The sequence below is a fragment of the Malus domestica genome, chromosome 05 (assembly GCF_042453785.1).
Source record: "Malus domestica chromosome 05, GDT2T_hap1".
NCBI classification, from domain to species: Eukaryota; Viridiplantae; Streptophyta; class Magnoliopsida; order Rosales; family Rosaceae; genus Malus; species Malus domestica.
The window spans coordinates 25,493,723-25,507,639 of record NC_091665.1 but is presented as its reverse complement, the minus strand read 5'-3'; the positions used below and the strand labels follow the sequence as shown (position 1 = coordinate 25,507,639).

General features: G+C 38.8%; 1 protein-coding gene across 1 annotated transcript; it reads left to right on the top strand.

The window, feature by feature from the left end:
- The first annotated feature begins 52 nt into the window (after positions 1 to 52).
- LOC103445255 (serine/threonine-protein kinase BSK1) lies at positions 53 to 4,316 on the top strand. The gene is made up of 9 exons (XM_008384251.4): positions 53 to 621; positions 743 to 878; positions 1,401 to 1,534; positions 1,641 to 1,746; positions 1,881 to 1,966; positions 2,620 to 2,808; positions 3,254 to 3,418; positions 3,506 to 3,619; positions 3,865 to 4,316. Exons 1-9 carry the CDS (start codon positions 295 to 297, stop codon positions 4,117 to 4,119), a joined length of 1,512 nt encoding a protein of 503 aa, XP_008382473.1. The 5' UTR covers positions 53 to 294; the 3' UTR covers positions 4,120 to 4,316.
- The last annotated feature ends 9,601 nt before the right edge of the window (positions 4,317 to 13,917 follow it).

The following is a 13,917-nucleotide window of genomic DNA, read 5'->3' as shown; positions in this document are numbered from 1 at the left end:
AAAAATCAAATTACCAAAGTGATTAGTGGAAATAATAGATGGGTAGTAACTAATTAAACTGTAGCAACTGGAAAATGCTTTAAGTACCATAACCTCTAACATTAAACTGCCAGGAACCTCTCTCTGTCCTCTCTCTCTCTCTCTCTCTCTCTCTCTTCTTCTAACCCACTAGGCACTCAAAGCAGAGTCAGAAAGGAACCAGCTCATGGTTGTCTTCTAAAAAGCTTCCATCTTTCCGATTCGAAGAAGCTCAAATACTCACTGAATTTTCAAACCCCCACAGAAAACCAAGTCATGGGTTGCTGTGAATCCAAAGTTTCAGAGAACCAACAACCAGAGAAAATCCAAACCCAGCATCTAGCTCACAATAGCCGGACCCCGACCCACCACACGAATCCCACCTCCGGATCCGACCCGGAAACCGGCGGAGCCCCACCCTTCTCCGAATTCTCCTTCGCCGACCTCAAAGCCGCCACCAACAACTTCAGCTCTGACTACATAGTTTCGGAGAGCGGCGAGAAGGCCCCTAATCTTGTTTACAAGGGCCGGTTGCAGAACCGCCGTTGGATCGCCGTCAAGAAGTTCACCAAGATGGCGTGGCCTGATCCCAAGCAGTTTGCGGTGAGCTTGGCTTTTGTGTTTTTGCTTCATTTGGGTTTTTGAGTTTTTGGTATTTTTTAGTGGGTTTTCAATCGTTTTGTGAATTGGGTCTATGAATGATTTGTGGGTTTTGGTTTTGCAGGAGGAAGCTTGGGGTGTGGGGAAGCTGCGGCATCGGCGGCTTGCGAATTTGATTGGGTATTGCTGTGATGGGGATGAGAGGCTGCTTGTTGCTGAGTACATGCCTACTGATACTTTGGCTAAGCATTTGTTCCACTGTATGCCAAACAAAAACTATCTTTATTTACTATTCGTCTTTCGACTTCTCCTGGTTTATTAAGAATGCTATTTTTAGCTCAGCTTCTAAGATTTCTCAGTGGCCGCTTTGTGAAGTACCTCTAAATATATAGCTTTTTAACAAGCAAACATTGAAATGCAAGATGGTATTGACATTAGTTTTCTACAACACGAAACGTTCCATTAATCTGTTTTTTTTTTTTTTTTTTTTGTTAATGGGTCGGTCATTGATCTTAGTTGCCCACTAATCTTACCTGGTAGTTTTGTTAATCCCAGATGATGTTAAACATTCTTTTCATTTGGAGAAGTCGTGGGGAGGTGGTTTTTACTTTTTAGTATACTTTGTTATCTAGTGTGCCAGTACCGTGCTTGTCTTTGTACTGCTAATTTATTAAGTTTTGCATAAGCAATCAATTCAATGTTTTGAGTTTTGTTCCTCCAAATTTAGAATTAGTTGCTGTGTTTGTCAAAAATTAATTTTTGGGCTCCGCATGTTCATACAGGGGAGAATCAAACCATTGAGTGGGCCATGCGTTTAAGAGTGGCTCTTTATATTGCTGAAGCTTTAGATTATTGCAGTACCGAGGGCCGCCCGTTATACCACGATTTGAATGCTTATAGGGTTCTCTTTGACGAGGTATTCGATTCTCAAATTCAATCATCTTAGTTTAAAATGTGTTTTCAGCCACTTTAGTGTTCATTACTTTTTAGGGTGATAATGTAGTATTCGAATGGACTTGTAGGATGGTGATCCTCGTCTTTCATGTTTTGGCTTGATGAGAAATAGTAGGGATGGGAAGAGTTACAGCACAAATCTTGCTTACACGCCACCTGAATATTTAAGAAATGGTAATAACTTCTCTAGCCTAGATATTACCTATCCGTTTGATCATTTTTCTTGTCACTATTCTAGTTTTCCTATCTAAACAACTTCTCCTGCTTGAGATATGCCGACTTTACCTGGTTGTTTATTTACTTTGTAGGAAGGGTCACTCCAGAAAGTGTTGTTTATAGCTTTGGCACCGTCCTTCTAGATCTGCTTAGTGGGAAGCACATCCCTCCAAGTCATGTAAGTGGACTGCTATAAATGTGTGGCATGCACATTTTACAGCTAGTGTGTCCTACTCCTTTGCTTACTTATTCTAACTAGAGTCTTTAGTGCTATACTATATTCATGTTGGAGTGTGTGAACTTATAATTGTTCGCTCAAAGTGATTACAAATAATCTGTAGCGGATCTGTTTATACTAAACTTGATTGTTGGAGTAAGATATGCAGAAAAATCTTTGAGTATTCAATCTCTCCTGAATGTTGGATTTGAGCATCAGTTGTTTTCAAACCACTGGATGTTATAGGAAACAAATAATCAGCTAACAAAATCCCTGTTTTATATAACTTGATTCCCTCTCCATATCATTCACCCATCTCTTGATACTTGATGAACACTCCTTTTATCTAATTGCAAAACTGGTATCATAGTTTTTATTAATTTGCATGATTATAAATTTTTTATTTTTTTTCCGTTTCATCACATTAGATTTTTTTTCATCATCATCTTCATGGTATCCAGATTATGAATTTCAACAATACTTCATTATGCTGGGTGTGTCCATCATGCTCTTTGAGTTGTTTACCAGTTTCTGTTATTATCTAGAGTTAACCCTCATGTAAGATGATCATACTTCACAATGTTTACATTGTTGAAAAAATATCATGTAAACAGGCACTTGACATGATACGAGGGAAAAATATCATTCTGTTAATGGATTCACATTTGGAGGGGAAATTTTCTACAGAGGAAGCAACAGTAGTTGTTAATCTTGCCTCTCAATGTCTCCAATATGAACCTAGAGAGCGGCCTAATACAAAGGACCTTGTTGCAACACTCGCTCCACTGCAGACCAAACCTGATGTAAGAGACTTTCCCTTATAGGATTATTAAATTGTCTGGTTTATGGACGAAGCTGTTATTCTTTTCTCAGTGCCTTATTCTTGGCTTTGTACTAGTGACTTCGTATGTCCCTGGCATAAGCTGTTTTATGATGGCTTAATATGGCTGGGTGCAAAAGGAATCACTTCACACTATATTTGAAATAGTGGAGTATCATGGACTGGAAAATGATGCATGCACAGTGCCTATATGGATTGTGGTTGGCATCCTCGCCATAGCTGATGCCTTTAACCTCTTTTAGGGCATTCCTCTGTGGTGCATCCATATATTCTTATATGGCCAAAACTACGTTTATCTGATGACCTAATATTGGATCATATGTGTTCTACACTCGGCTGTGCTCGTAAGTTGATAAAGGAGGGCTACTTCACAATAAAAATCTAATTACCAAGGTTCTGGATTGTAGGTTCCATCTTATGTCATGCTTGGAATTCCAAAGCATGAAGAAGCGCCTTCAACCCCACAACGTCCCCTTTCTGCTATGGGTGACGCCTGCTCTCGGATGGACCTCACAGCAATCCATCAGATCTTGGTTATGACGCACTACAGAGATGATGAAGGAACCAATGAGGTACGTTTGGTGGTACTAGAGTGTCTTGCATATCCTTGCTCATTCAATTTATACTAAGATATCTTTTTTGAATTTGTATGGATTCAGTTATCTTTCCAAGAGTGGACTCAACAGATGAGAGACATGTTGGAGGCAAGGAAACGAGGGGATTATGCATTTCGGGACAAAGATTTTAAAGCAGCCATTGAGTGTTACTCCCAGGTATAACTTTGTTGTTTGCGCATGTGTATATGTTTTATTTTTATATTTTTGATCTTGTCTGCTGGAATTCGGCCAATAAATTGACTGAACTTTTGACCAGGAACCTTTCGTTGATTGGCATAGCTCTTTGAGACATTTTGTTTCATTTCTGTGTTAGTTATGGGCTCATCGAGTTATAATCTTGAACTAAGGCCTTGAGAAGTGATGCTCACTGAAGTCATTCCTTTTGTTCTTTTTGGGCGCAGTTCATAGATGTTGGAACTATGGTTTCGCCAACTGTTTTTGCCCGACGCAGTTTATGCTACCTGTTAAATGAGCAACCAGATGCTGCCCTTCGAGATGCAATGCAAGCGCAATGTGTCTATCCTGAGTGGCCCACAGCCTTCTACATGCAGTCAGTTGCTCTAGCCAAGCTGGACATGCACAAGGATGCCGCTGACATGTTGAACGAAGCGACTGCGCTAGAAGAAAAGAAGCAGCGAGGAGGCCGGGGATCATGAGGATCAACTCTTTAATAACTAATGAGTGATAGTCCATAATTTACCATTGCCAGTTGACAATTGTTGTTGAGGCTACACGTAATTTGTATAAAATCTGAGCTGGGAATCCAAATTGTCTTTACCGTTGAGAATGTATTTACACAGAAACGCCTTTTGTTGCACTATTGAATCAGTGAGTGTCTGCCTCTCTCTCTCTCTCTCTCGCTCTCTGGTCTTCTACAAGTACTCATGGAAAAATCTTTCCCAGGCGAGTTATTTGTTGCTCGACGAATGAAATCTAAAAATTCTAAAAATCACAAACTATTTGTGTTTTTTTCTTCCTCTTAAAGCTTCACAAATGACGTGCCAGTGACAGTTAAAACACGAACATGCCCTTGAGTATATTTGTTAATGCCATTACTTAATGCTGTCACTTAATACTAGTATTCTTAGAGTAATGCTACGTAAACTAAATTTGTAGACTAAATTTGCAAACTAAATAATATGTGACCATTAAGAAATAAGTACGTTAATCAACATTTAAGTAATAATCCAATCATCAATTTCCATGTCATTTAGTTTACAAAATTTAGTCTACCAAATTTGGTGTCTGCATTACCCAGTATCCTAATGGATATTCCTACTTTCAAAACATTAGGTATTTATTTAGACTATTTTAATAGGTTTTGGGCCAATCTAAAATCAACTCTAAACATTGAGTAATTATATGTACTTAAAACGACAGTTATAAAAAAGAGTCGGTGATGGTCTAATAAGTCCTGGTAATTTAGGGTCAAGTTTGCTAGGTATTGGTGAGATTCGGGGATATAAGGTCATTTCCAATTGAAGGAGGGTCAGAGGGCTCTCTTTGATCTCATAGCTCTCCAACAAATTAATATTTTAATGAACAGTGACATGCCATATTTCATACTCTCTCCAACCAAGGGGCTAGAGGGCCACATGCCAAACATAGCCCTGTGACAAAAAACCATTTCCAACCGAGGGGGCCAAAAAGCTATAGGGCTAAACATAATTTATTATTTTAATTGAATTAATATGGTTACTTAAATTAAATTACCTCAATAATTAAACCACCTCGATAAGGGATCTCAATAATTTTATGTCTCAGATATAATGGCTTAGTGTTGTAGGCATAATTTACTGAACAATTATGAAGGCTAGAAAGAGACAGAGGGTGCAGCATAGAGAGAGAAGAGATGGGATAGTATAAAGGGACAAACATTTTTACACTCTTTTTAACCTTTAGATTACATGACATCCTAGGATCCTAATTTATTCATTAAATGACATGGATGCTTATGTGGATTTTAACTAATATTAAAAATAAAATAAAACTAAAAAACATAAAATCTATAAGGAAATTAAACATAAAATTTTAAAAGGAAGATAATTTAAAACTAAAATTGGTGCTCCCATTCCCATTTCGATCAAGATTTGGATTCACACCCTAGCTGTCATGTGTAATTGTGAGGTGTGTTCTATTCCACCCATTGTGCCTTTATTTATAGTAGTAGGGAAGGTTAATTCCTTACCCTTTTAGAATTACAACTCTAATAGGATAATATCTAGTCTAAGAGATAAGGTAGAATCCCATAAAGATATCCTAGATATGTTAGGATTTATACAATCACATTCCTATTCCAAATTAACGGAAGAATGCATAAAAGGTAAAACTCACAAAACCCTCCTATGGTAAAACCTAAGGTGGGAGAAAAACCCATAGACTAAGGAGAAAAGTGAGAAGTTGCATTAAGTCAAAACTATAAGTCTTTTGGACGCAAGTAGTAGAGCTCACAAGGGTATGACCAGCCCAGGATGGGTGCCTCATTAAAACCTAGTTAGGAAGCAAAAACCCAGTGGGAAAAATGCTCCTAATTGTAGGGAAAAAAAGTACATTAAGATCAAGTGAGTATACTTCTGGATACTCCCCCTGAGTTTGACAGAACTTCCAAATGAGAACTTCAAGCATTTCATACGAATAGTTAGGCATACCAGTTCCTCGGACACGCTTCTGGAAGGTTGACTTTGGCAGTGACTTCATGTAAAGGTCAACAAGGTTGTTTGGGATCGGCTTGCATGACTTTAATCTCCTGATACTTTGCTGATGTGATGTAGACATAATATGTCTTGGCGTTGACTTCGTTGATGTATCATGTCTTGGTCGGGTGGATACATGCAGCATAGTCTTCATGGATCGTCATTGGGACTCAACGATGGATGAAAATAACAAGTACTTCGAATATGCTCAACAAGAAGTCCTAACCATGTCTCGCAACTAAGGTTATATTATGGACCTCCATGATATTGCGATATCCCTTAAGATGCGTTGGGATTTTGCCTTGTGCGAGTTTGATAAGTAACCACTGTTAGCATAACAAACAAGGCAAGCATCATTTCGAGGATCAGGGGGGGTTAGATCCACTTGAGATGCGTTGGGATTTGCCCAAATTTGTAATACCTTTAAGGTACATCTTTAATACCAATTCAGTGGTTGCGTGTAGGTGCAGTGCTGTATCTTTACCAATAGATCAATAACGAATGAGATGTCTTGTCTAATACAATGAATTAAGTACAACGAAGCACAAAGTTGAACTTATATATGGAATTTTAGATTCCATAACCTCTTCAAGGGTCTCATTTGTATATAGCGTATGAAAAATCATAGGTATACTCTAAGGTAACACCTTCGGGGTGTAGTTTGACTGGTAGACCAAAGTATCGTCAAAACAACACTTGAACTTCAGGTCAAGGCATAAATGAGTTTTCCCAAGATCATTCATCTCGAATTCCGTCTTCAGGTGCGAGACAGTTTCCTTAAGCTCTTCTAGAGTCTTAGTGAGATGCATGTCATTAACATAAACTGTAACTCTAGCAATTCAAAATAAAACTTCATAGTTTAACACACAAGGGCATACTTCATATCCTTAACTGATCAAATGATCTCTTAGATGGGTATACTACATCTGTCGGATTGCTTTAATCCATATGTGAACGCCTTAAACAAGTTGAGAGGCTGTTCCACAGTTTGGAACTATTTGAACCAGTCCATGTAATTCTTCAGGAACTTACATGTAAATCTCCGTATCTATATCCCCATGGAGAAAACACTAACCACATTTCATAATGCTGCTATCAATCACAGGACGTTTGAGAGAAACCTTGTGTCATAAGGCGTGCATCATATCACACTATTTCATTCATCTCATTATGATTCCTTTCCCACTTGTAATACAATGGGGTTACCTTGGGCATTGTAGGAACGATAGGTCCAAAACACATTTTGGTAAGGAATTTGACCTGGATTGTAATTTAGGTTGTCCAATCAGTTCTACATTGTCACTTAATCAACGGAACACGGTTCGATATCATCGTTTCTCATTTATGTTGATAGCTACCATATAAGTGAAAACATCGTCAATGGTAATCTCATTTCAATTCCATTTTCTCATCCAAACTAGTATATTGGACCAAGAACTTAAAGTCTAGAGAATAATCCGGATTAATCTCATGAGATGAAATTGATTTGAGACAGCGATCAAGTATGGATTCATTGTTGTGCTGTGATCTTCCTCTTCTAGGGAAGTGAATCCTATGAACCGAGTGATATGTCGTGTTCCAGGCCCGAACATATTGATTGGCTATTTGTTGGTATACCAGATCGTCCAACAGGGGCGACACACCCTTCAAGAATGTTGACTCGACGTCCATTAGGTACGTCTATCCTTGTAGGCATGTTTGCAGTTGGTATATGATATCGTCACTTTAGCTAGATTAGAGAAATGCGTCTGGAGCAACATTCTGAAAGCTAAAATTCACCACACTTGCTTATCACACTTGTACATTATGGGGATCGAGATGAGACATAGTGGGCAATGTCCACGTAAATTTGCACCGTTTTACAGGAATGTTGACGTTCATATCTCTTCTTGACGACAGGAAGACTGTCTTATTGAAGTGACAATCTGCAAATGAGCAGTAAAGAGATTGATAGCAAGGGCTCTAAGAGAGCTAAGGTGAAGGAGAATCATAATCGACAAAGATTCACATCTTTCTTTAAGGACACATGTTGGTACGTTGCGGCGATGCAACTTGGCACATGGAATGTACACCCAAATGCGTAAATATGAAGCGTCAAGTTCGTACCCAGTAACCAACTGTAACGTCGAATAGGTTGGGTGGTAATGAGCCTTAAGGTGGACCAACATAACCACGTACAAGATTACATAGCCCTAGGCAGAAACCAAAAACTTGGTACGTTCACCAAGGTCCGGGCGATAATTTAAATTGCGCTTATGATCATTATGCGAGGCTAGTTGAGGTGAACATGAGAATTCAATGTTCAATTATAAACCTAAAAGACATACAATACTTTATAAAAAAAACATCGATATAAACTCTTCGGCATTATCCAGTCTCTTATACTTTAAGGGATAAGTAGGGTGGTGAACCCTTAATCAGCCATGAGGTTTAGTAGCAATGTGTGTGGATAAACATGTGACCAGTTTGTCGATTCATCAACCAAAACTATAAGTATTTATATGGTCCGCCTTTTGGTTGGATTAGTCCACATATATTCCCTTGAATCCACTGTGAAAAGAGGGTCATTTCGTATTTTGTTAGGAATGATTTAGAAAATCAATTTCCCACAATGAGCAGGTTTGGGAAAATATGCTTGTAGGCACAAAATCTTTACTTCGGGTAAGGAGCTACGTCGTAGCATCATTGTTTGACCTAAGTGTCTCAAATGGTTATGCCAAAGCAAGTAAACTGCTCGAATCACCCGGCTCCAGGCCGGCCATATGTGGCGTGTCCCCAATTGGTAGATAACCTATTGGCCCCAAATCAAAGCTTCAGGATACTTTTTGGAGGTGGTGCAAAGATATTTCACTTTATTTCCTTCAGTGGTTTCATTTATGATCATTGTCATCTCTAATATCATTAAAAACCTAGAACAGTGAGAATATAAGGTCTCTTAAATGGTAATATAGTACCATTCATACAATGAGGAGCGTGCCAATGCTCTTAATCAGGTTGGATAGACCTGAAGTTGTTGTTAGAGAAGTGATTTAGGGGTAAAGTTATTGTGCGTAGTATCGCATTCATCCAGACAACTAACCGTCCCACATTCGTGCCAAATCACGTGTTTAATTGAATTTGGTCACATGTATACAAGAAACATGATTCAATTAACTCGTATTTGAGGACAATATCAATAAGATTATCCATAACGAAAAACAAACACCAAACTTGAATCCAAGAACATGGAAAAATGTTCACAAAGTAAATGGTTTACTGAGGGGATTCGGCCAACAAGGCCACACATGTCAAAATTCTGCTATTCCAACGGTGTTTAGTGGAGCAAAATTAGTCTCACATATTGACTATGAGAATGGTACTCCTCAATGACATTGGTAGGGGCATGAACAAGTGCATAACCAACGATCTATTCCATCAAGAAGGAAGTAGATTCTGTAGGGTTAAGGTTTGGAAATATTATCCCTTATTCTTGAAGTTTTAGGTCTTAGGTACCAAGGATCATGCTTCGGGCATGATGCCACACTTTGGCAGGCCCTGATTCTACCATACGTCTTAAAACACAAACTCGAAATTAGATTGTGAGAGAGAGATCCAGAATTGGGTTCGGTAAGCTCTAGCTAAAGCTGGAGGGGTCTGTTCGGTAAGCCTTTGTTGAAGCAAAGCAATACCATTTAGTGCACCTCTGCTGAAGCAGAGCATGCCCTTCGGTGCATCCCTGCCGAAACAAGGCACCACCATTCGGTAGACTCTGACCAAATTGGGTTAAGCCATTCAGTAGACTCCATTCGAACTGGGTCTATATCGTTTGGTAGACTCTAACCAAACTGAGTCCATACCATTCGGTAGACTCCAACATAAGTTGAGTCTATACCACCCAAACTGAGTCCATACCGTTCGGTAGACTCCAACATAAGTTGAGTCTATACCTTTCTCTCATGTTTGTGGTAGTAATCAGATTTGAGAATTTGGTAAACTTCCACTTTCTACATTGTTGCTTTAGGAGCGAGTTTGAAACATGGAAGGAAGAGAAAAGTATTCTTCAGTCAAAATTCGATCGAATTTATAAACTTCAGAATCGTACTCATTCATGGACGTAATCATGGTATGCTTCAAGCAATATATTTCCTGATTAAACGGTCCGTAGAAGCGAGCCAAAGAGCCATGGAATCCTCATTCGGGAGGTACTTCCATGTGTAATGCTTCGGGCATAAGTCTTCGAACGAAGATTATGGTGGAGGCTTATTCAGCTCTTTTATGCCATTATTAGCTTCAATGATTTCTCAGCTTCTTGATAGTCAAGTGGAGATTCACGTTTTGTATTCCACATAAAGTGGTTTCTATTAGAAACGTCCAAATTAGTGAAATCGAACTTGGTACGGTTCAACAATCCATAAAATTGGAGGGTTAGGCCAAAGGGCTTGTTGGAATCGACCAACAACGAAGTCTTGGTAATCCATCAACTAAATGATGTTTTTTTATTTTTTTTATTTTCGAATTAGAAGAAGCGCAGATGATGAGAATGATCAAGAAGTGGAAGGAAATCTTGTTGATGGCGATGAGAAGAAGCCCAGAACATGCAAGCAAGTGATCATGAGGATGAAAGCGAAGGTAGTAAGGGCTACGTTGATGATTACAACAATGACGACGATGATGACGAGGAAGCCCAGAACATGCAAGAAGCAAGTGATCATGATGAAGGAGAGGTTAACGAGACTTATGATCATTAAGGTGAGGAGGAAGCCCAAAACATGCAAGAAGCAATTGTTGATGATGAGGAATGGGATGATGATGAATGATGATAATGACGACTTAAGTACAAATGATTTTAGAGTATACAAGATTGATGTTGAGGCTGGTAACTTTCTCAAGCTACAAAGTGTGGGGGACAAAATTGAGGCGGTATATCCATATTTCAAAAATTAATTCAGTTGCATACAATTCAGTCCGACACAATAATATGTGGTTGATTATGTTTTGTTTTGTTGTGTCAATGTCAAATTGTTTATGGTCATTAGTTTGGTTATTTGGTCAACAAGCTTCTGTCCTGCATAGATGATCATTCTGGCTTAGGGATGGTTTGGGAGTGAGGTGCTTAAAAAAAAAGCACCCATGAAAAAAAGCTGTGAGGGTTTTAGGTGTTTGGTAAACTGAAAAAAAAGGCTTATTTTGGAAGCTGCTGTGAGAATAAGCTGAAATCAAAGGAAAAAGGTGAAGCTGCTATTTGCAGTTTTGGAAAACTGGTTTTTTTGTTCAAAGCACACGGAGCTACAGTGCTCCTTTAATGAAAAGATCCACTATCAGACTGCTTTTTTTTTCTTCCAAAAACACTTTTACAAAAAAGTTTACCAAACACCCTGCTGATTTATTTCACAGTCGCTTATTCTCACAGCACAGTCGCTTATTCTCACAGCAGCTTTTTTTTCAAAGCACAGCAATACCAAACCAGCCCTTAGTTTCATCTATTTTTTGGTACAGTAGGTTTGCATTCACTTTTAGTTTTCCACATGATGCAGATCTTGAGAATGGGAGATCATGTTACCTTACAAGCAACAACTGACAAGGTCTTGTACATTTGTCCCAATGGATCTGAATTTTACACTTCTACAAACATTTATATTTTGTTACTTATTAAACAAAAGGATGTAAATAGATTTTGGTGTGGATGTAAATATATTTTAATATATTTCACACGTTTAACAAAGTTTTAAAACATGCGATATCGTGCGGGCTCAATTGCTAATCTTTCCTATTTTTGGGGAGTTTTTTTTTTATGCTCAAATGATAATGATCTATATCGTGGGAAGAAAGGGCATCTTTTCCCGCCATAGAGAACTCTTATAAATAGCCAAAACCCCCAATTGGCGAAGGCTCTCTCTATCTCTACAATGAGTTCCTTGGAAACCATACACCAAGACTCTTTAACCTTCAAATTGGAGAAACCCCAAGCTCGGAGAGAGCAAAGTTTAAAAACTCAACAACAAAAGGGTTCCGTATCCTAAAGCGCCAACAGGCTGATTCTTGCCATCTTGGAATCTAGGATTTCCGGTCTGGGATCGATCTCTTCTTTATGAGTAATGCTAAGGAGATTAAATTTGTAGGAAAAATTTGCAAATCAAATGATGTGTCACAAATAGAAAACGAGCACGTTTATCAACGGTTAAGTTAAAATCCAATCATTAAGGGAAAGGAACTCCTTTATGGTCTAGTAGCTTGACTAATGGGACCGTTCAGTTAGGCAGCTATGAGAAGAAGGAAGAGCAACCTTGGAGCAGAGAAGGAATTGGGCTGTTGAGAAAAGGTGCTAAAATTTCCGGAGGGAGAAATAATTTCAGATTATGTTGGTTCGGATGATGTGTTGAAGAAATTTTGAAGTCAACAAAACAGTCCTCCAGAAACCTGATTCTACCAAAACTGGACTCATCGTGTATATATTATTTATACTATATATCTCCGCTCGGCATTTGCTAGTTGCTACTCAAATTAATAAAGTTGGTCTTAGTACGTAATTAGTGCATCTAATTAGCAAGGGGAAGGGAATGAATGAATTTCGATCTGCTATGCGAATGAACGAACAAACAAACAAATGAATGAATGAAAATTATCTATTCTAAAGTAGGGGGAGGGCAGGCACTATTCACGTTTGTTTTGATTTTGCTTTATTTACAACAATGCCAGCCGAATGTGGCTGGGTTGGGGGGTAATTCTAAAAAATTCAGAGGGTGATTTTGTCTTTTGAGGTCAATTCCTCCCCCCTCGATTTTGCTTTATTTACAACAAAACCGTGGGATTTGGGGCTGGGTTGGAAGGTAGTTATTAAAAGTTAGGAGGGTAATTTTGTCCTGTGCATTTGAGACGGATTGGGGTGGGTTTGGGTTTGCTGTCATTCAGTGCAGGTTTCGGGGATGGCAGGCCATGCTTTCTCTGAGAGATGGATAGAGACAGACGGAGCGAGAGAGAGAGAGGGAGAGGAAGGAGTGGGTATCTCAGCACCATTGATGCAGATCCTCGATTTCATGAGTGGGAGTGATGTTTAGAGATTTTTTTCCCACTTTTTGAGGGACGGATGGACAGGGAGAGAGATAGGGCAGAGAGCATGCTGTGTGTTTTTTGGGGTTAACGGGTTACCCCACGGGGTTGGTGAGCAGAGGATGTCTGAGGGAGGTATGGGAGAGGAGAGGGTTTTCGGTTTTGTCCTCTGATTCAACAGGTAAAACACTGTTCATAAATTATTGTTCATTGTTTGTTTCTCATTTGCTTTGTTAAAACTGTGATTGACATTTTTTTGTTTCAATAAAATTGTAATGGATGTTTATAGCCTGTTTAGTTGGGTATTAGGAGGATAGGTCTGTTTAGTGCACTGTTTTGTACACTGTTAGAGTCAGGTTTGTGTCTTTTAAACTTAGGTGTTGCACTATGCTCATTTCTATTTTCTTCGTGCTTTGCTGCTGTTTCCTTCTCAACAAGTTGAATTCAGGTTCCTTTTCTGCTTTTCATCCTTTGAATATCCCTCTGTTGCTGGGTTGTTTCTCCATGTTTTGTTGCTTCTCTATTTATGATAAGAGTGTTAGAAGGCTGTTTCATTTATTGTTTTGCTCTTCTGTTGCTAGGTAGTATAATTTTGAAACAAGGTTCTTCTCTGTGTTCAAATGCATCATTGTTTTTTGTTCTTCAGTTTCTTTTTCATCATTAGCTATCTTATGATGGTTGATGGTTTAATACCACTTGGGAATTCACATGCCACAACAATATTAATTTCCAAGG

What these genes read in the sequence shown, in the direction of transcription:
- LOC103445255 (XM_008384251.4), top strand. Translation starts at nt 295, where the DNA reads ATGGGTTGCTGTGAATCCAAAGTTTCAGAGAACCAACAACCAGAGAAA. An exon ending in ACCTGAATATTTAAGAAATG is followed by an intron (nt 1,747 to 1,880) that starts GTAATAACTTCT and finishes TTTACTTTGTAG; the next exon opens with GAAGGGTCACTCCAGAAAGT. An exon ending in AGCACATCCCTCCAAGTCAT is followed by an intron (nt 1,967 to 2,619) that starts GTAAGTGGACTG and finishes TCATGTAAACAG; the next exon opens with GCACTTGACATGATACGAGG.